The 19,201-nt window shown below is 53.4% G+C and overlaps 1 protein-coding gene across 2 annotated transcripts in view; it reads right to left on the bottom strand.

Annotated features, from left to right (window-relative positions):
• GLIPR2 (GLI pathogenesis related 2) overlaps positions 1-16,067 on the bottom strand; it is a 21,334-nt gene extending 5,267 nt beyond the window's left edge. The window contains exons 1-4 of one of the 2 annotated variants that reach the window (XM_081803189.1): positions 15,929-16,066; positions 5,977-6,085; positions 5,526-5,629; positions 3,581-3,658 (exon numbers count right to left, since the gene is read on the bottom strand). In XM_081803189.1, the coding sequence (XP_081659315.1) occupies positions 3,581-3,658; positions 5,526-5,629; positions 5,977-6,085; positions 15,929-15,941 (304 nt within the window). In that variant the 5' untranslated portion in view covers positions 15,942-16,066. Of the gene's footprint in view, positions 1-3,580; positions 3,659-5,525; positions 5,630-5,976; positions 6,086-15,928 lie in introns of both variants that reach the window. The other variant, XM_081803190.1, reaches the window with a different exon arrangement.
• Between the last annotated feature and the right edge of the window lie 3,134 nt (positions 16,068-19,201).

Genomic DNA, 19,201 nt, shown 5'->3' with positions numbered 1-19,201 from the left:
GGGGAGCCTGCTTCTCCCTCTCCCTCTGCCCCTTCCCCCTGCTTGTGTGTTTGTGTGTGTGTGTGTGCGCGCGCATGCGCGCGCACGCTCTCCCTCACAAATAAATAAATAAAATCTTTAAAAAAAGATTGTGTGTATTTTGCCCTACAGATGAACTCCATTTTTATAATTTTTAAATTTAGGTAATACTTTATTTTGTTGTCTATATCCATAAAAGATTTGAGGTTACCAAATTGTTTATAGAATACCAAACCATAAACAGTAATCAGTAGAACTGCTGTGATAAAATCAAAGCAAGAACTAAAGGAAAACAAACCCCAGGTATAATTAGGCATCTTTTCCACTTATCCTTAAACTTGTATTAACCACTGCCCACTAAACTCTGACTTTCACCTCAAAATAGAAGAGAAACACTTCTTGCCTATTCCCCCTTGGTCCTCCTACTTTTTGAGTCACAGCTCCAGGCTTTCCAGCAGCTTTGTGAGGTGTCGCCGCTTCCACAGGCTGTCTTTTCATTAAGGCTCAAGCCCTTTTCCATGCGAGCCTTTTCTCTCAAGAGAACCGGACACTTTGGCTATTGACCACCCACTCTCTCTGTTGCCCAGACAAGGAAGAACTGCCATTTATCCACTGGTCGCCAAGAAAATGATCACAGACACAAGGTGCCCATCAGCAGCTCGCATGCCTGTGGAAGCCTTTTCCAAACAGCTGAGACTAAGTGATTTTCCCTCAGGCCGGGGAGGTTTCTGTCCAGAGATAATTAAGTATGGGTATTTAGAGACAAGTTAAAGGACACGACTTCCTTAGCAACCATCAGATACACAGTGGTTTCTAACTAAATCACTGACACAAAACCTTTTTTTTTCCCTAAAGGGATCACATCCTCCTTTCCTGCAATCGACCCCAACTTCCTAGAATATACATTTGAAAAAACACATTTAATAAGTTACAGTATATCCTTGCAAGAGAATAATGATAATGTGCAACAGTAAGAAAGAATGACAAAGCTCTTTTTGTATTAACATGGAACAATCTCTAACAATCTGCTGGGTGAAGAAAGCAAGTGCAAAACAGATCATATACCAGGGTATAAAAAAAGTGGAAAAGAGAACATATTTACCTAACGCTGGTATAAGATCAGACCAATTCTAGGATGATACACAAGAAATGGGTATCACTGGTTGGAAGGCAAAGTGCTAGAGACCAGGAATGGAAGGACTTTTTACCTTACACAGTTTGCAGATTTCATATCATGTAAAAGTATTATTTACTCAGAATAAATGAACCAACCAACCTACTCGTTATGTAATAAAGGGGGCACCTGGGTGGCTCAGTTGGTTAAGTGAGCCTTTGGCTCAGGTCATGATCCTAGAGTCCCAGGATCAGTCCTGAATCGGGCTCCCTGCTCAGCAGGGAGTCTGCATCTCCCTCTGACCCTCCGCCCTCTCGTGCTCTCTCTCTCTCAAATAAATAAATAAATTCAAAAAAAAAAAAAAAGAATACAAAGGAACAGTTTCTCTCCGCTCAGCATGCAGCAGAGAACTGTGTCCTTCATCACAAGATGTGGACTCAGGGTGGGTGGGTGGGGATAGATTACAGGATATTTCAAAGGCTCTTTCCCAACAACACGGACTCAGGTCAGGGAATCCCTACACAATGGTGCGGCAAGAAGCAGCTCTGGGGGAGCCTGAGGCATGGGAAGGGTCTTGCAAGCTCTGATTCTAACACCACCCAAAGCTGTGCTCCTGTCTTAAGCTCAGGCTCCGTCTGTCCACAGGCATTGCCCACTAGCACCTGGGACAGCCTAGGGGCTAGTTGCTCTGGGGTTTTCCTCTTTAGGGGTGGGAGATGTGGGGCAATAGGTTGGACAGGTGGTCAGTGATCATGGCAAGTCCCATCCCAGCTCTGACACTTGCAAGATTCCCACCTTGGAGCAGGAGCCGTGGAAAAAGCATCGGATTGAGGATAGGAGATCTAAAAGAAGTCTCTTCCTCTTTCTGGGCTTCAGTTTCCTCCTCTGCAAAATGGGTAGAATAAAGCCCCACCTACAACTGGTGTTGTGAGGCTTACGTGGCTGGGAATGCAGACACTTTACAATTGCCAAGTGGCAGGCACACAGGAGCGACGCTAGTAACTTGCCCTGACACATGTCCAGGTGCTCGGGAGCCTTGCTCATGGGAAAAGCAAATCCAGAGGCTGTGAAATAAAATGTCTTCTGGTCACTGTACTTTATGAAAAGAAGCCAGGTTCTGTGTCTTCACAGAACCTTAATCGCTGGGAGGAGGCTGTTCCTGTTCCCTCCCTCACTTCTCGAATTTAACTGCCACAGAACCATCGATTCATACTTAGGGCGCTGAGAGCAGCTTCCTTGGCCCTGGCCTGGAGAGCTGGGAGGAGAAATGCCCCAGCAGATGCCACCACCTCTGCCCCACAGTCCTGCCCACACTGTTGCAAGAACCCCTACCCAAGAGGGGTGAGCAGCAAACCACAGGAAACAGTGACTGGCTCCGAGAGCATGTCACTTCCTGCTTCGGAAGAATCTTCCAGACGGTGAGAGGCCATAGGGGCTCCACCCAGGGGTGGGATGGGGTAGGGTAGGGTAGGGGGTGGACAGGGAACCCCCTTTTCAGTTTTCCTGGCGCCTTCTGGTCAGAGAAACTCTCAGCCCCTTCTAACCCATCCTGGGCTGCGAGTAGATCTGAGTCGGTTCTGAGGAAAGACAGGCAGGCGCCAGGTGAGAGAAGTCGGCTGAGGGGCAGAAGGGAGCCCAGAACTCAGAGTGGCTGCCTGGGGCTTCAGTCAGCTAAATGTTTTACTGCTCACCCTGGAGGCCTCACAGAAAAGCTGGATGGTCCCAGGGCTGCCGAGGCCTGCAGCTCTTGCCTGCATCCACACACCAGCTCTCAGAATGTCCCCTAGAGGCGACTGCCTTGCTCCTCTCCCTCTGGGACAGGGAAGGACAGAGTCAACCCAAGTTCACGCAACTAATAGTGCTGGAGCTGAGAGCAGCTGTAGGCTGTCTGCACTCCAAGCTCATCTGAACCGCAAACTGGAGAGAAAAGGTGAAGAGGGAGGTTGGAGGTGTGGGGAGCATGTGGGAAGGATGCAGGGTATTGGGGGGGGCGTTAAGACTAGAAGGAGAGAGTGAGCAGTGTGGCCCTTTTCCTGAAGGGAGGGCTTTAGAATATTCTGGTTGGTAGGAGCAGGCTGGATTGGAGGGGAGCAAGACTGGCAATAGGATGACCGGTTATAGGACCACTTCTGGGAGGAGCACTCAGGAACTTTTTAAAATCCACAGCCTCCTTTGGCACACTCTAGTCATGTGGAGAACTTGGAGCTGGTGGGGCAGGAATCCGTGGCTCACATGTTCTCGGACGGAGGGGGGTGTGTGTGTGTGTTGGGAGAAGTGATGGGGAAAGAGAGTATTGATCCCTTTGGGCGAAGCTGAACCAGAGAAATACGGAAGAGGTAAAATAGGAGGGAAATGATCGATTTTCAGAGGGTTAGTGCCTTTCCAAACTCAGACGCCCAATGGCAACCCTGCCCAGGCCCAGGCCACTGGGGTGACCCCCTCACTCACCAGTCCCGGAGGTGAAGCCAGGCTGCTGGAAGTTGTAGTTCTTGATTTCACTGTACCATCGATCAGCCACCTCCTTTCCTGTATGGAAAAGACACTGTTTCAAACTCAGCAGCAAGATCAACCCACTCGCTACTCCTTCCATCTTCTCCCCTTAACCCCAAACCACCCACCCCACACTTAGACGTCTGATAAAGCACCAATGAGCTGAAGCAGGGACTCCTGCCCATGAGTGTATCCAGGCTGAAGAGGGGGCCTTGCTGGGGATTGGGAAGAGCCTTGGCCTGGCGTTGGGGGACCTGCCCTGCCACTAACTTACTGTGGAATCCTGGGCAAGGCCTGCCCCTCTCTGGGCCTCTGTACAAGGGTTGAATGCAATGTCCTCCAAGGGCTTCTAATGATGCTCTGAGTTTTCGGGACACTCTGTCCTCATCCCACCCCAAGTGTGTCTCCTGAAATATCCACAGGAGGAAAGGCAGTTGGGCTGGTGGGTCCTCATTCTAAGCATCTGCTGGTCCAACCGGTGATGGTAGGCGAAAACCCACAGCATTTCCTTGGGAGCTGTTGATGTCAAGGCCATAGCAGGGAGCCTCCATCCCACAGCAGTAAGTCTCACTCTTAACTCCGATCTACGATCTACGATATCCGATATCCGTATGGATCAGCTGGGGAGCTTGTTGAAATGCAGATTCTGACTTCCTAGGTCAAAGTTGTCTGCACTGATGACATGCAGGCTCTGAGTCTGCATTTCTCACAAGTTCCCAGATGCTGCTGCTTCCCCGTGGACCACACTTTGAGAAGCAAGGCCTCAGAGAACAGAGGCTACACACCGGCCTCCCCGGGGGAGCCCTGAAACGTGGCTGACATGCGGGGCCTGCCACAGACTGCGTCAGTGTCTCTGGAGGAGAAACCCAGGCACTGGTCTTTTCTAAAAGTGCTGCAAAAGATCCCAATGTGTAGCCAGGGCGGGGATAAAGACGGCCTGCGGAGACAGAGATGGGGAAACCGGGGCCACAGAGGGTAGCGACTTGCTCAGGGCTCCACAGGGGGCCAACGCAAGGCTGGGACCAATCACGTCCACTGCCTGCTCGTCCCGTCCCCTCAGGGAGCCTTCTCCCCATCAGGGCCCACGGCCTGGGCCTGGAAAGGAGGCTGCAGGCTGCAGGCTGCAGGCTCCCGCCTTCCTCAGGAGCATGCGCACACCTCTCCCGGAGGCCCGCTGCTCTGGGGAAACGGAGAGGACTGCAGGCCTCCCCAAGGAACTCCCAGGAATGTCAGGCTCAGCGGGGGGTGGGGGGCAGTCATCCTCCCGTTGGGGTCTGGAGAAGGCTTCAGAGGGCAAAGTAGCTCTCTCCAGCACTTTTTCCTAAAAAGCCACGGCAGCCCTGTCAGAGCCAGGGAGCTCAAGAATGTTTGGTCAGTGTGGCGGGATCACCATTCCAGGCTGCGACCTTGGATGGAGGGATTGTCTTTCTCATTTTTTTTTTCCTAACATGAAAAAAGCTCAGTTGCATTTTTCTGAGGATAAAAGTGAATACACCAACACTTTAAAAAAGAAAGCAAAATGTGAAGAAAGTAAAACTGTGCCTGGGGATACTTGAGAGCCCACAGGGTCAGGCTGAAACTCTGCACAGAAAGGGCACAGAAATGATTTGCCTCCCCCGCCCCCATTCCTCAGCTGGGAGCTCTTCCGAAGGGGAGGGTTGGGCAGTCTGACTCATCTGTGTGTCCCTGGCACCCAGCGCAGGCCTGGCCCTGAGCCAGCCGTCTGAGACACTGTGGTGAGCTGCAGGCAGCCCCCGGGAGCACACACAGAGAGTTCTGGGGCCCCTTTCCCTTTCTGGGCCTGTGGCACCAAGGCTACACGGAGGAGGGTGCTGGGGCCTGAATACTGGAGGTCCTGGGCCCAGCTCAGGCGGAGGAGAGGGAGGCCGAGAAAGCAACCTACCTGTCTGATCGTAGGAGGCCCATGCCAGGTTTTCTCCGCACTGGCCACGACTGGACTCCGGGCTGTGCTTGAGGATCCTTGTGCTGGCCAGGGCCTCTGAATACCTGCCAGAGTCCATGTGCCTCCTCAGAGCGGGCCAGCCCAGGGAAGCCCCAGAGTGTGAGCCCTAACCTAGTGTGGCTGAGCTTCCTTCCCTGCCCCAGGCTAGCTGTGCAAATCAGGAGCATCACGCCAGCCTCTCTTCTGCACCCCACAACAGCCCCATTTTACAGAGGAGCAAACCGAGGCTCGGAGGAAAAGGACCTGCCTCGGTAAGTGGCACAAGGGTTATTCAAGCCTGGCTGTATCTGCCCCCCAAACCATGTCCTTCCGGCCACCCCACTGCCCCTCCATGACAGTGGCAACAGCGCCACGAAGGGCCGGAGTCACCCCGGGGCTCTGGGGGACTCACTGCTGAGCCTCCCGGTTGAGCTTCTTGCAGAGCTTCAGTGGGGGGACGCCATGCTTCTGCCGGTACTCGTTGTGGGCCTTCAGGACCTCATTATTAAACTGCTTGGAAGCTGCAATAATTTCAAAATGGAGAAGGTCTCAGTGCAGAGAAAAGACCCACCAAGAAAGTATGCGGGCCGGCTTCAGAGTGACGCCCAGCTCAACCCTCAGGCCACACGGACAGGCTGCCGCGCCCCTTCGGCACCCCGGCCAGCCGAGCAACTGTGACGCCCTGCTCCACACCCCTGATGTCAGCCTCCCCATCTCTGCACATCTGCACCTCATGGATCACGTGGGGCCCTATGGACCACGTGAGGGATTTGGGGCTTTATCCAGGGCAATGGGAAGGGGCTGAATGGGCACAAGGGGCTGAGATGAGGAGATGCGTGTTTCTGAAAGACTCTGCTGGCCGCTGAGGGGAGGCTGGGCCACAGGTGCACAGAAGGTGCAGGGGGTTGGGGGTGCGACAGGGAGACCGGAACCGCTGGAAAAAAACGTGTGGAGACTGGATAACTCAGACTGGACCTATGGGGTGTGGTGGGGGCTGGGAAGGGCTGGAGGTGGGAGCCCAGGGAGAACAGGCCCGGCTGTGGTGAGGGTGCCCATGTTGTGTGGGGGAAACCAAAAGACTGGGACAGATAAAGAAGGGGACCAGGGGAGGACAGCACTGGGGAAGTGGAGTGAGGGGGCGGGGGGGGCAGCTGGGCCCAGGGATGCAGTGAGGGAAGAGGCGGAGCCTGTGCCCAACTGGGTCATGACTTCTAAAGGACAAGCTCAAGGAGGATGGAGTTGGGGAGAGAATAAGGGGCGGAGGCAAGGTCAACGATGGACAGAAGTCACCCCAGTTTGGCTCTGGAATGGAACCCCCTCCATCCCACACCCTTCATCCGTCTCCCCACCACTCATCCATCCCTCTCTTAGTTCATCATCCTTTGAGCAGCAGCCAGCCAGACACCCATCACCCACCCATCAGTTCATCTGCTCTCTGAGCGCCGCCTCCGCTCCGGCGAGGCTCCTGGATTGTGCGAGAGCTCCAGAGACACAGCCACCTCGTCCTGCCCTCGGGGAGCTCACACACAGAAGGGAGACGGCCTTGTAAACAGACACCGGCAGAGTGACAGGGCCAAGGTGCAGGTGAGCATAGGTCAAGAGGAACTTGGAGAAAAGTAACCTACCATGGGCTGGGGGATCAGGAAGGTGGCCCCTGATTTGAGGCCCCAAAGTTGCCCAGACAGGAGCCAGTGAAGCTGATTGGGAAGGCACTGAGCACCAGCCATAGGACTCTGGGAGTCGGGTGGCTTATGAGTAAGAGCCACAGCAGCCCTTACACCAAGCTAGTCTTATCTGGCAGGGGCCTGTCCCTGAGGCTTGGCGGAGGGCAGTAAGGGTGCAACGTGGAGGGTGAACAAAGTGCCACTCCTCCCCCGCCCCAGGTCACCAGCTGCCTTTCCTCTCCTCTGCTCTTTTCATTCACCCCAGAGGCTGAGATGACCCAATGGGGGGTCTTCCCCCTCCCTCAGCTGATTCCCCAGGTCTCCTGGGGCTTCGAATCAAATGCCACTGTGTGTCTGAGGAGATGCAGGAGAAGGAAGACCCGGGGCAGAGCCTACCCTCAGGGAGCTCTGGGCTAAATGCGGCCCAGCAGAGGTGACGTGACTGCGGGCCACGCCCGTGGTGGGTGGCAGTTGAGCCGGCCCCAGGGGGTTCCAATCACCGTAAGAGTTAGGCCTCTGGGGCCCAGCGGGGCAGTTCAGGGAGGTCTGGTCACAGCAGTGTGGGCAGGGGGAGGCTGTGGCTGACAGGCAGACATGGGGGACACCGTGAAGGAAGGGGTGACGGTAGCTGCTTTCTACCATCTTGTCACCAAGACAGAGGTGGAGCTGCAACCTGAACCCTTCAGGTCTTTGTGGTCAAGAGAGGGGCCAACCCCTTGTTGGTGTGAAAGATAAAGATTTCAGGTTTATGCGAGGGAGGAGGAAAAGGGAAGGTACTGATTCCTGGGCAGTTTCAGATTTTCAGGATGGAAAAGCTCTGCGGTGTGTTGCACAGCGATGTGAATGTGCGTAACACCACTGAACTGTCTACCCTGCAATGGTTTTGATGGTCAACTTTATGTCCCGTGTTTCTTACCACAGTCATAAAAAAGATTTTGGGTTGAGTATGTTAATGTGGTATTTGGGATAAGGGAGTCACAGAGGTTCTTAAAGAATATCTCAGGGGCGCCTGAGTGGCTCAGTCGGTTAAGCGGCTGCCTTCGGCTCGGGTCATGATCCCAGGGTCCTGGGATCGAGTCCCATGATGGGCTCCCTGCTCAGCGAGGAACCTGCTTCTCCCTCTCCCTCAGTCTCCCGGCTTGTGCTCTCACTCCCTGTCAAATAAATAAATAAGATATTTCCAACAAAACAAAACAAAACAGAATATCTCAGGTGGAAGCCATAGCGACTGGTAGGAACCAGAGGGGTTCTTGTTGATGAAACACAAAGGAGTCAGCAGGGTGCTTTGGCAGCTAGAACCCCACCAGCTCCTGGGCAAGGCACTGCTTGTCCTGTAGGAGCCAGGGCCCAGCTGGAGTGCCCCACCCAGCCTGGCCCCCGCCTTGTCTGAGAGGCGGCGACCATCTGAAGTGTGTCCACAAGTGGTGACCAGGTGGAGAAGGGGCTGGAAATGGGTCCTATAAGGAATGGTGGCAAGTACTGGGTCTGTTCATCCTGGAGCTCAGACTTTGGAAGACACAGAGGAGACCTCTGATGAATTCTGGGGCTCCAGAGGGCAAAGTCAGGGCCAATGGGTGGAAAGGGCAGGACGATAGATTTTAGCTCAGCCAAAGAAAGAACTTTCAATCAAAGCTTTCCAAAAAATGAAAGAGTGACCTCACAAGGTAATGAGCTCTCCAGCACTGGGGGAATACAAACAAGTGACTCTTCTCAAAAGGATTCAGGCATTGGAGGCCCGTCGGATGACCTTCAAGTCCCTTCAATCCTGAGATCCCATAAGGTCGCATCAGGGTGGGGTGAGAGGAGACAAGTGCATGGCTACCCTCAGGCTTCCAAGGAGTTCAGAGCTTCTCTAAGGAGATGGAGTGATCACAAGTGTGTGTGTCTGGTGCAGGGCCAGGTGTGGGTGCACATGGTCAAGGTGGCAGCGGGTCCCCATCTAAGGGACAGGCTTGGCGAGGCCCACACTAATGTCCCTGCCAGCTCCCATGTCCCTGGCAGGCCACAATGGGACACCACAGGAGGTGCATGGGACTGAGTGGCACGGGCAATGGGGACCACCAATGTACCGGGGAAGGCTCCCTGAAGGAGGCAGGGAGGAGGCAAAGCGGGCACAGAAAGAGCCAGGGCAGACCAGGGAGCTGGTGGATCCGGGGCTCTGGGGAGAAGGGGGAGATCCAAGGAGTAGGTGGGTAGCTAAGGTGAAGCCAGTTTAAAGGCAGCTCTGAGTGCCGGGCTCAGGTCGCACCGGACCCAGTAGTGCTATGGGTCCTGCAGTCTTTTTGGCAGAGAGGGACATATAAGGCTGCTAAAAACTAGGTCACTGCACTCCCAGAATGTGGGAAGTAAGAAGAAACAAAAGTGAAAGTTCCTGTGCCCAATCTAAGCTTGGTGCCCAGAAGCCAATGCTGGTTACTGTTGCCAGTGGGGCCAGTATGCTGGGCCAGGGTTTCTAGGAAGGGGTCAGGAAGACTTTTTGATAGGGGAGACTTCTCTCCCTACCCCCAGCCACACTTCTGAGGCTAGTCTCCACCCAGGTGGCTCCTGAGAGCAGGGCCTCGGCCTCCGTGGGGGCAAGATATCACTTGTGAACACACCCAGCAAAACACACACCTTATTCTGTAGAAAAACCCTAGAACACAGATAAACATAAAGATTAAAAGTCAAAGAAAACCCACCCATCCCCACATTAGGCAGGGAGAGCCCTCACAGCCACCCCACAAGGGGGTAGGGTAGGAATGATGTCCTTATTTTGTAGGAGGGTAAACTGAAGCTCAGAGAACGACAGGCTCAGGGTGCGAGCCCAGAATGAAAGAGGTCCTTTCTTCTGCTGACCAACCATTTCTAGGTGCCAGGCCTGTACATGATCTTATTTGCTTATTGCCACCTTTTGTGGGAGCCCCCACTACTGTACCTTTTTTATTGATAAGGAAACGGAGGCTCCAGAAGGGAAGTAACCTGCCCAAGTTCCCACAAATGGTCCAGGGGTAGTAGACCCACGAAGAGGGAAACCCTGTCTTTAACCCCGAACTACCCCCAAGGCCCAGGACACAGAGGAAAGCACACAGAAGAGACAGTGGGGTCACCAGATCCAGGAGGAGGATCAGGTCCAGTGCGGTTGGGCCTGCCAGTCTCTGGGGAGGAGGAAGGAAGAGGAGAAAAGAACTTTCTCAAAAGCCTCCTCTGTGCCAAGCCCTTTATGGACAGACCTGTCTGAGGGGCCCCAGATGAAAATCAGGGGCTGCCGGGGACAGTTGTGGGGCTTAAGGTCAGAGCCACTGGAAGGTGGGAGGAGCTGTCTGGGCCTGGCTCCCTGTGGCTGAGGGACAGAGTCAGGGTGGGTCTGTCTCCACCACAGGAGGGGGAGATAAACTAGGATGGGGGCTCTTGAAGGTCCTCTGGGGCCCAGGCTTCTAACTGCCGGATAAAAACTCAGGTCCTGCCCCTCCTGCCTCTGGCTGTTGGCTGGGATAGACTCCTCCCTCAGCGTTGGTCCTCTTCTGAGGCCTCCCTGGGCCCAGCATGACTCATTTCTCTGCCCTCTCCAAAATCCCCACCAAAGAGGCCCATCAGGAATCAGGAAATTGTGGACAGGCCCCTTCTGTCCCCTTAGCAAGAGGCTGGAAAGAGACCTGGTCCCATCTTTGGGGCAAAGCTGGTTTTGCTAATTTATCAGGAAGAAAAATTTTAAGTTGATTAAAAAAAAAAAAAGGAATGAGTTCCAGACGGGTAGCCTGGGTGGCTCCTGCTCTTTCTGCCTGGGTTCCAGGAAATTCAAGAGGCAAATCCCAGCTCTGCCTTTTAATAGCTGTGTGATCTTGGACAAGTTGTTTAATCACTCTGTGCCTTTCTCCCATACATAAAATGGGGAGCATAGTTTCTACTTCACAGAGTTGTTGTGAGAGTTAAATGAATTAACTTATGAAAATGCTTTAGAGGGGCGCCTGGGTGGCTCAGTCGTTAAGCGTCTGCCTTCGGCTCAGGTCATGATCCCAGGACCACTGGGATGGAGCCCCACATCGGGCTCCCTGCTCGGTGGGAAGCCTGCTTCTCCCCTCTCCCACTCCCCCTGCTTGTGTTCCTGCTCTCACTATCTCTCTCTGTCAAATAAATAAATAAAATCTTTAAAAAAAAATGCTTTAGAATAGTTCCAGAACACAATGAAGAGTTCCTAAATGTCAACCATAATTATTATCGTCACTTTTGGGCAGAGACCCTTTGGCCTCTGGCCTTGGGAGAAACTGCCCTGTCAAAGCCTAGATTTTAGGGGCTCCTGGGTGGCTCAGTTGGTTGAGCCTCAGGTCCTGATCCCAGGGTCCCAGGATGGAGCTCCATGTTGGGCTCCTGCTCAGCGGGGAGTCTGCTTCTACCTCTCCCTCTGTCCCTCCCCCAGGTTTGTGCGAGCTCTCGTTTGCTCTCTCTCAAATAAATAAAGAAAATCTTAAAACAAAACAAAACCTAGATTTTATTTTATTATTTTTTTTAAAGATTTTATTTATTTATTCCCTGAGCGAGAGAGGGAACACAAGCAGGGGGAACGGGAGATGGAGAAGCAGGCTTCCCGCTGAGCAGGGAGCCTGATGCGGGGCTCGATCCCAGGACCCTGGGATCATGACCTGAGCCGAAGGCAGACGCTTAGCAATTGAGCCACCCAGGCGGCCCCAAAACCTAGATTTTAAAGCGAGCAGGGCTGCTGGTATTTAAATTGGTCTCAGACATGTGCAGGGTGAATGAGTACATGAACAAATGAATGGAGCCCCCACACGGGCCTCGAGAAGGCACTAGAATGGGAACCTTCTCATTACAGAGGAGGAAACTGTGGTTTTCGGTTGGATACGTGAATTGCCCAAGGTCACACAATGAGTCCACATCACAGCCAGATCTAAGATTGTCCCTCCCTTCGCCTTCTCCCCTCCCTCATATCTTGCACACTTTCACTTCACATACGTCTTCCTCTCCCTAAGGGCAAAAATGACGTACAATGAAGAGTTGCCCAATTGCCCACTTGGGAACAAGGATGTCCCAGAGCGCGGGCCCCAGGCTGCCCCTTCGCGGGCAGACAATAGTCCTTGCAGGACTGAAGGAGCCAGGGAGAGCTAGCTCTGGCCTGCAGAGTGGCTGGGCATTCTCGGCCGGGCCTGCGGCCCCTCAGGCCTACCACAGGCACCGGGCAAGTCCCTGCCCCTTGGCCCGCTGCTTCCCCACCTGTGTGAAGGAAGGATGGATGACATCTGCGGATTTCAAAGTAGCTTCAAAGCAGGAAACCCTTTCTTTGAACCACTTCCTCCCCCCTTCTTTTTTTCAATAAAGTCAACACATGAAAATGGAACTGCTGGAATGATCTGGTCCACACAGCCTTCCCCGCAGAGATGTGAGAGCCCCCGCTCGGTAGGAAATTCCTGGGCTAGTTGGTCCCTAAAAGGCCTTCTGCTCTGCTGTCCTCTGGTGCTGGGACATGTGGGTAGTGGGACACTAAGATTCTTAGAGGTAACCACAGGCTGTGTAGAGGTCCCTACGGAGCTGGAATCCAGGGTGAGAAGCAGGTGGGGAGCAGGCGGCAAGTGGTCATGTGGCAGAGGGAAAAGCACACAGCTGGGAAGGCAGAAACCCGGGTTCAAATCCCTATTTTTCCACTTACTGGTCAAGATATGAACTTGGGCAAGGTATTCAACCTCTATAAACCTACAAAATTGATAATACCTGCCCTGTAGTGTTGTTAACAAATGTTGGTACCATGTATAAAATACCTAGCTTCAAGTCTGGCATGCACTAGGAGCTTAATAATTGGTAATCACTATTACTAGGGACCAGAGGCTTCTACAGAGCCTGAGGCCAGTGCTTTTCTTCTCTGCCCCCATCACACCTACTGCAAAATGAAGCCCAGCAGGGAGACCAGGGCTAGGAGCAGGTCCTGGGAATCTCAAAGCACTGGGCCAAGTGTCTTCTGGAATTTAAGCTGTCAGTTGTGTAATACTTTTTCAGCAATGCCCACAACCCCAGGAAGCTCTGACGTATATCTGAGGTTAAAAATTAAAAAGAGATTGGCCCCTATGCAGTGATGAGGAAACTGAGGCCCGAAAGAGGCAGGGGCTGACTCCTTACCCTGGTCTTTCTGGAACCACATAAAGCCCCTGTGTGGGTAAATATCCGTGAGTGCTATGAGCACTGCAGGCACAGATAACCTCTGGCTGGTGGCCTGGAACCTCAAGGCTGGGCCTGTGTTGAAGGCCCATGCGGCCTGGGTCACCTAGAAAAGTCACTTTCTCTTGGGGACCCTTAGGGGAGCCAGACACTGTCCTGGGGGCTCATAGTTTTTGGGAGAGCCAAGTGAAATGCATGTGCCTATGAGGGAGATAGGCCTGGACCAGCATTCTGGAAGGTCCCCGGGTATGTGTGGTGGGGGTGGGAATGGGGGGGGGACGCCTGCCTGAACCACCTCTTCCTGCCCTCCACCTCTGAGAGCAGCCTGACTGTGCATCTCTGGTCCTCCGAGTGCCACCACCAGCCTGCACCCAGACTCACCCTGCTGGCCCTTCCCTCATGTTCACAGTAAGTCGGTCACCAAGGCTGTTTCTGGCTACCATCTCAAATATCCATCTCCTCGTCCTCTGCAGTCCTTAGATGCCTCTATCATCTCTCTCCTGGGTAAATGCAATAGTCTCCCCTGACCCCCACCTCCACTCTCCCCGTCTTAGCCACCCTCCACCCTGGCACAACTCGGGCTTTCAGATCAATGTCTTTCAGCGGCACCCGAGGTCCCATGGCTAAAGATCCTCCAGGAGGTTCAATGATCCCCTCTGCAGAGGAGATTTCTCCCTCTCCTGATCTCCTGCCACTCTCCACCTGTACCCGCCTTGTGGCTTGAATCACTTCCCACTTCTTACTGGAGCCTATCCACCCCCACCTCAATCAGCTTTAGGATTCACTTCATGATCCAAATGAATACTGCTGAGGACAGAGGCCTGCCCTCCACAGCAGGGGGCCTGCAGCTTGGCACACAGCTAATAAATAGATGGGGGGAAGAGAGGGAAAGAGAAAAGGAATGAAGAGGGGAGGGAGGGAGGATGGATGAACAGATAGAAGAATGGGCATATAGCTGAGTATTAGAAGTTCTGGAAAACTGTTTCTTAGGGAAGAAACCAGAAACAACTGATACAAATGTAGCTTCAGAGAATTTGTGGATTTTCTTTTAAGGTACAGAGAAAGGAGTTGATTTCTCAAAATGCTTTTTCACATCTGCCATGCTCCTGCCTCATTACCGCCTATCACCCTGTTCTTGAACTACATGGCAACTCCTTATGTCACTTCTCCATACTGGAGAGCGTATGGGCCACCCTCACTGTACAGATGGGGAAAATGAGGCACAGAGAAGGAAAGAGCCTTGTTTAAGATCACACAGCAAGTGATTAGCAGAGCCAGGGCTGAAAGCCAGACCTGTCACAGCAGGTCAGGATGAATGCCAGGGAAAGCCACTTACTCTCAACACCAGTACCTCATGAGTCTGGATCTTGAGAAGAGATTCAAGGAGGGACCCAGCCTCACCCACCAAAGGATGACAGCCCCAACTTCCCATGAAGCAGGACTTCTGAACTCTGTTGGACAGCTGTTCATTGAGAGTGTCCTGTGAGGCAGGAACTGTGCTGGGATAGACTCAGCCCCTGGCCCCCAGCAGTGAGGAGTCTGTGGGAAACAGGTCCATGGCTGGGGTAGTGTCCCAAGCTGACTGCTGGGAGGGCTGCAACAAAGACACAGAGGGGGCCGTCCCTGGGGGCGGAAATCAGGGAGGGGAGCCCAGGCCAAGTTGAGCCTAGAAGGATGGAGAGGATTTGCAACCTCAGCAAAGTGGGAGAGGCAGAGAGGTGGTGGTGAGCGCTGGGAGAGGGAACCCAGGGGAAGGGACAAGGGTGCCAGCCTCCTAATAGCTGCGTGCAGGGGGAGGTAAGAGGTGACGATCAACTCCCAGGGGGCCCCATGCCCCACGGAAGAGTACGTACTCTTTAACCTGCCGACAATGGGATGAAAGGTGTTAGAAAGTGACAGGACCGATCTGCATTTTAGAAAGCTCACCCGGACAGCCACAGTGGTGAGGATGAGCAGCGACAGGTCAGACATAAAGGGGAAGCGCGATTCTGTACCCGGGTGGAGCCAGACTGAGCCTGGCACAAAGGGGGCGCTCAGGGGAGGAGGGACAACGACAGAAGAAAAGGATGCTCAGAGCTGTCCTTAGGAGGGTTGGTTGGGGAGAGCTGTTTTGTAGCAACAGATGCAGTCATAGTTTGGAGGCTTTTTCCAATTCTAACTCTGCTCCAGAAACAAAGCAAAAGCCACGCCTTGGCCGGACGCTGAGCGCTAATCCCATCAGCGCCTGGAAACCCTCCCTGACGCAATCTCTGGCTCGCAGACAGGGGGACCCTCCCTCGGTCTCGCCTTCCCTCCTTCTCTCCCGGTGGCCCGACGGCCACCCCGGCTTCCTGGCTGCCCCGGAAACTGCCGGCGCGGAGCCTCCGGGCGCTTCGCCTCGCACGCCTCTCCAGCCCGCACCCGGGGTCCTGCAGCGCAGCCCGCGTCCTGACCCCGCGTGGCGGCGGCCGCCCCGCTCCCCCGGGCATCAGCCCGCCGCGGGGGAGGATGAAGGCGGGGGTCCCGGAGCCGAGGCTCGCGAGCCCTCCCCGCACCCGCCCGGCCGGCCCGCGGGCTCACCTGACTTGCCCATGGCCCGCTCGGCGCGCTCCCCAGTTCCCGCCGCCGCTGCGCTGCGCTCTCCTGCCGGCCCCGCGCAGCTGGACCCCGGAGGAGGAGGCCGGGCGGCCGCAGCCCCTCCCCCGGCGCGGCCCGGCCCCCGCCTTATAAGGCAGCGGCAGCTGCCGGCGGAGGCGCCTGGGGCCACTCCGCCGGCTGCCCGGAGGAGGCGCCGCGCGCTCCGCTCTCCGCGCGCCTCCCCGTCCGACTCGGGAGAACTCGCCTCGCGAAGGGACCTCCTCGACTGTCCAGGGCTCTCCCGGTGTGGACTGGGAGTCCGGGACCTCCCGGATCTCAGCCCCGAACTGCCCCTCTCGGGACGGAATGGGGGTGCTTAGGGAAGCCGCTAAGGCGCTGCGAGGACCGCGGTGCACGAGAGAGACAGTTCCAGCCCGCATCACCAGGGGTCGGGGCTCTCCCCACTTCGGCCTGACCCCCACAAACACCTCAGGCTCCGAGTGCACCGCCTTCTGCTCCCCAGTGACACTGGACTCCAGGGGCATCTCTGTCTTCACAGGACATACCCTCCGGTGCGAATCAGGGTTGGAGTCCGGCTCACCCTCCCAACCTCGCCAACCCTGCGTGGGCCCTCCCAGGGAGGCTGCGGCAGCCGTGCTCTGACCTGTGGGCCTGTCCGTCCTTGGCTATCAAACCAAGCCAAATCCCCCACCCCTGAAGTCTGACTGCAGACCTGTCTCTTCAACCCCCTAACTTCATCCCATGCTCCAGTCAAACTAGACTTGACATTCCCCAAACACGCTCAGAGACTTCTTCCCTCTTCGCCTTTGCTGGGCCTGTTTCCTCAGCCTGGGTGCCGGCCCATCTCTGCCCATTCGAGTCCTACCTATCCCTCAGGGCCTTTGGGTCCCTTTAACTTCCAGAGGCTCCGACCTTTCTTGATATTGGGGGCTGTGGTCAGTACACACCTGGCAATGGGGAGACTTGGTCTCAGTCATGGCCCCACCCCTGGGTGAGAACAGAGCACTTGCAGGAAGACACAGGCTGTGTCACCTGCGTCACTCCCCCAGAGTAACTCCTAAGTAAAGGAAGCTAAATTTAGGTAGGCTCTTTCAATAAATGGGCACCGAAGTGAACTGACTTGCTGATCAGAAGGGGAGAATTTGCCATACGACGGGCTTCAAATGTCCAGTAGGGCAATGGTACTCTCTACTTCCTCCCCCTATGTCAGACTTTCAAACTGTGGTAGAGTGTTAGAAAGAGCGGCCCACCCTGAATCAAAGGGAATTTTGGTGCTAGATGAAGATCCAACCCATTGTGTTCAAAGCCCTCTCCCATTTTGCCAACAAATCCCCATTGAAATGACCAAATACACCCTGTTCCGTATCACCTCTAGAATCTCTAGAAGGCTGTCTCCATTGTAAGGAAAACTTCAAGGCCATGAGGGGAGACAGCCGAGCACAATGGAGCCACTCGCTGCCTGCTGAGAAGGACCACTGAGGTTCACTCCCATTTCACCCCCATACAGAGATGAGGGTGGGCTTGGAGGGGCTGGGGAGGACAAAATCCAAACTTTAGTGGCATCTTTGGAGTCTGGGTGGGGTGGGATGCTGTGGGCTGTAGAGGTGGCCTTAGCTTATGGAAGGGACAGTGTGCTGAGTGGGGTTGGGGCAGTGCCAAAGTTGCCCCTTCCAAGGGCTGTGGGCTGGTTGGAGGGGGAGCCACTGGCCAGCTGGTCCCAACCAGTGCCCGGGCAGCAGAGATGAGAGAAATGGCAACAAAGGTCAGACACAGGGAGGGTTTGACCCAAGGTATCACTTCTTTTTCATTTTATGCCCTATTTAAGAACTCCTTACTTACTCCAAGATCATGGAATATTTCTATGTTTTCTTCTAGAAGTCTTTTTTAAAGAATTTATCTATTTATTTATAGCAAACTGGGAGGGGGGCAGAGGGAGAGAGAGAGAGAGAGAATCTCAAGCAGACTCCACCCTGAGCTGGAGCCAGAAGTGGGGTTCGATCTCACAACCATGAGATCATGACTTGGGCCAGAACCAAGAGTCGGATGTTGGACCGACTGCGGCACCCAGGTGCCCCTCCTCTAGACGTTTTAAAGTTTTAGCTCTCACATTTAGTTTTAGTGCTTACGTTCAATCTGATTATGGTGTGTAGTATAAAGTCAGGATTATGACTCTCTCTTTTGTTATCTGGCATATGAATGCCCAATTGCTCCAGTATCATTTCTTGAGTTGACTATATGTGGGCTCCCTATTCTGTTCCATTGATCTATACGCATATTTATACACATATTTTTACACTAATACCACCCTGTCTCAATTGCTGTAGCTTTATAATAAATCTTTTCTTTTTTTTAAAGATTTTATTTATTTGACAGAGAGAGACACAGCGAGAGAGGGAACACAAGCAGGGGGAGTGGGAGAGGGAGAAGCAGGCTTCCAGCTGCACAGGGAGCTGGATATGGGGCTCCATCCCAGGACCCTGGGATCATGACCTGAGCCGAAGGCAGACGCTTAAAGACTGAGCCACCCAGGCGCCCCCACCCCTTCTTTTTAAGTAGGCTCCATGCCCAGTGTGGAGCCCAGTGTGGGGCTTAAACTCACAACTGTGAGATCGAGACCTGAGCCAACATCAAGAATTGGACGCTTAAATGACTGAGCCGCTATAATAAATCTTGATATCAAGTAATGTAAATCCTCTTATTCTTTTTCTTTTTGAAGTTGTTTTGTTCATTTTACTTTATTTTATTTTTTTGTTTTGTTCATTTTAAGTCCTTTGCATTTCCATATAAATTTTAGAATTGGCTCATCAATTACTATAAAACAAACAACCTGCTGGGTTTTTGATTGGGATTGTCATGAATACATAGATAAACTTGGGGGGAACTGACCTCTTAATGATAACGAGTTGCTGGTCCATCACCATGGTGTATCTTTGTTTTTTTATATCTTCTTTAATCTCTCTATGTTTTGTGGGGTCTTTGCTCTGTATTTAGTCTTTTCTTCTTATAATGTCTTTTGGATTTGGGGATCAACACTGGCCTTATAAAAGAAGTTGGAAAGGGTTTTCTATACTATTTTCTGGAAGAGTTTGTATAGAATTAGTATTATTTCTTTCTTAAATATTTGCTACAAATCATCGGTGAAGCCATCTAGTCATGGAGGTGTTTTTATTCTTTTTTCGGGGAGGGAAGGTTTTCAATTACAAATTCAGCTTTATTGATAGATATGGAATTCTTCAGATTGTCCTTTTCTTCTTT

This window comes from Leptonychotes weddellii, chromosome 14 (assembly GCF_054177405.1).
Source record: "Leptonychotes weddellii isolate Sample4059 chromosome 14, ASM5417740v2, whole genome shotgun sequence".
NCBI lineage: Eukaryota > Metazoa > Chordata > Mammalia > Carnivora > Phocidae > Leptonychotes > Leptonychotes weddellii.
Note: the sequence above shows the minus strand (reverse complement) of the source record. Positions and strands in the feature narration are given on the sequence as shown.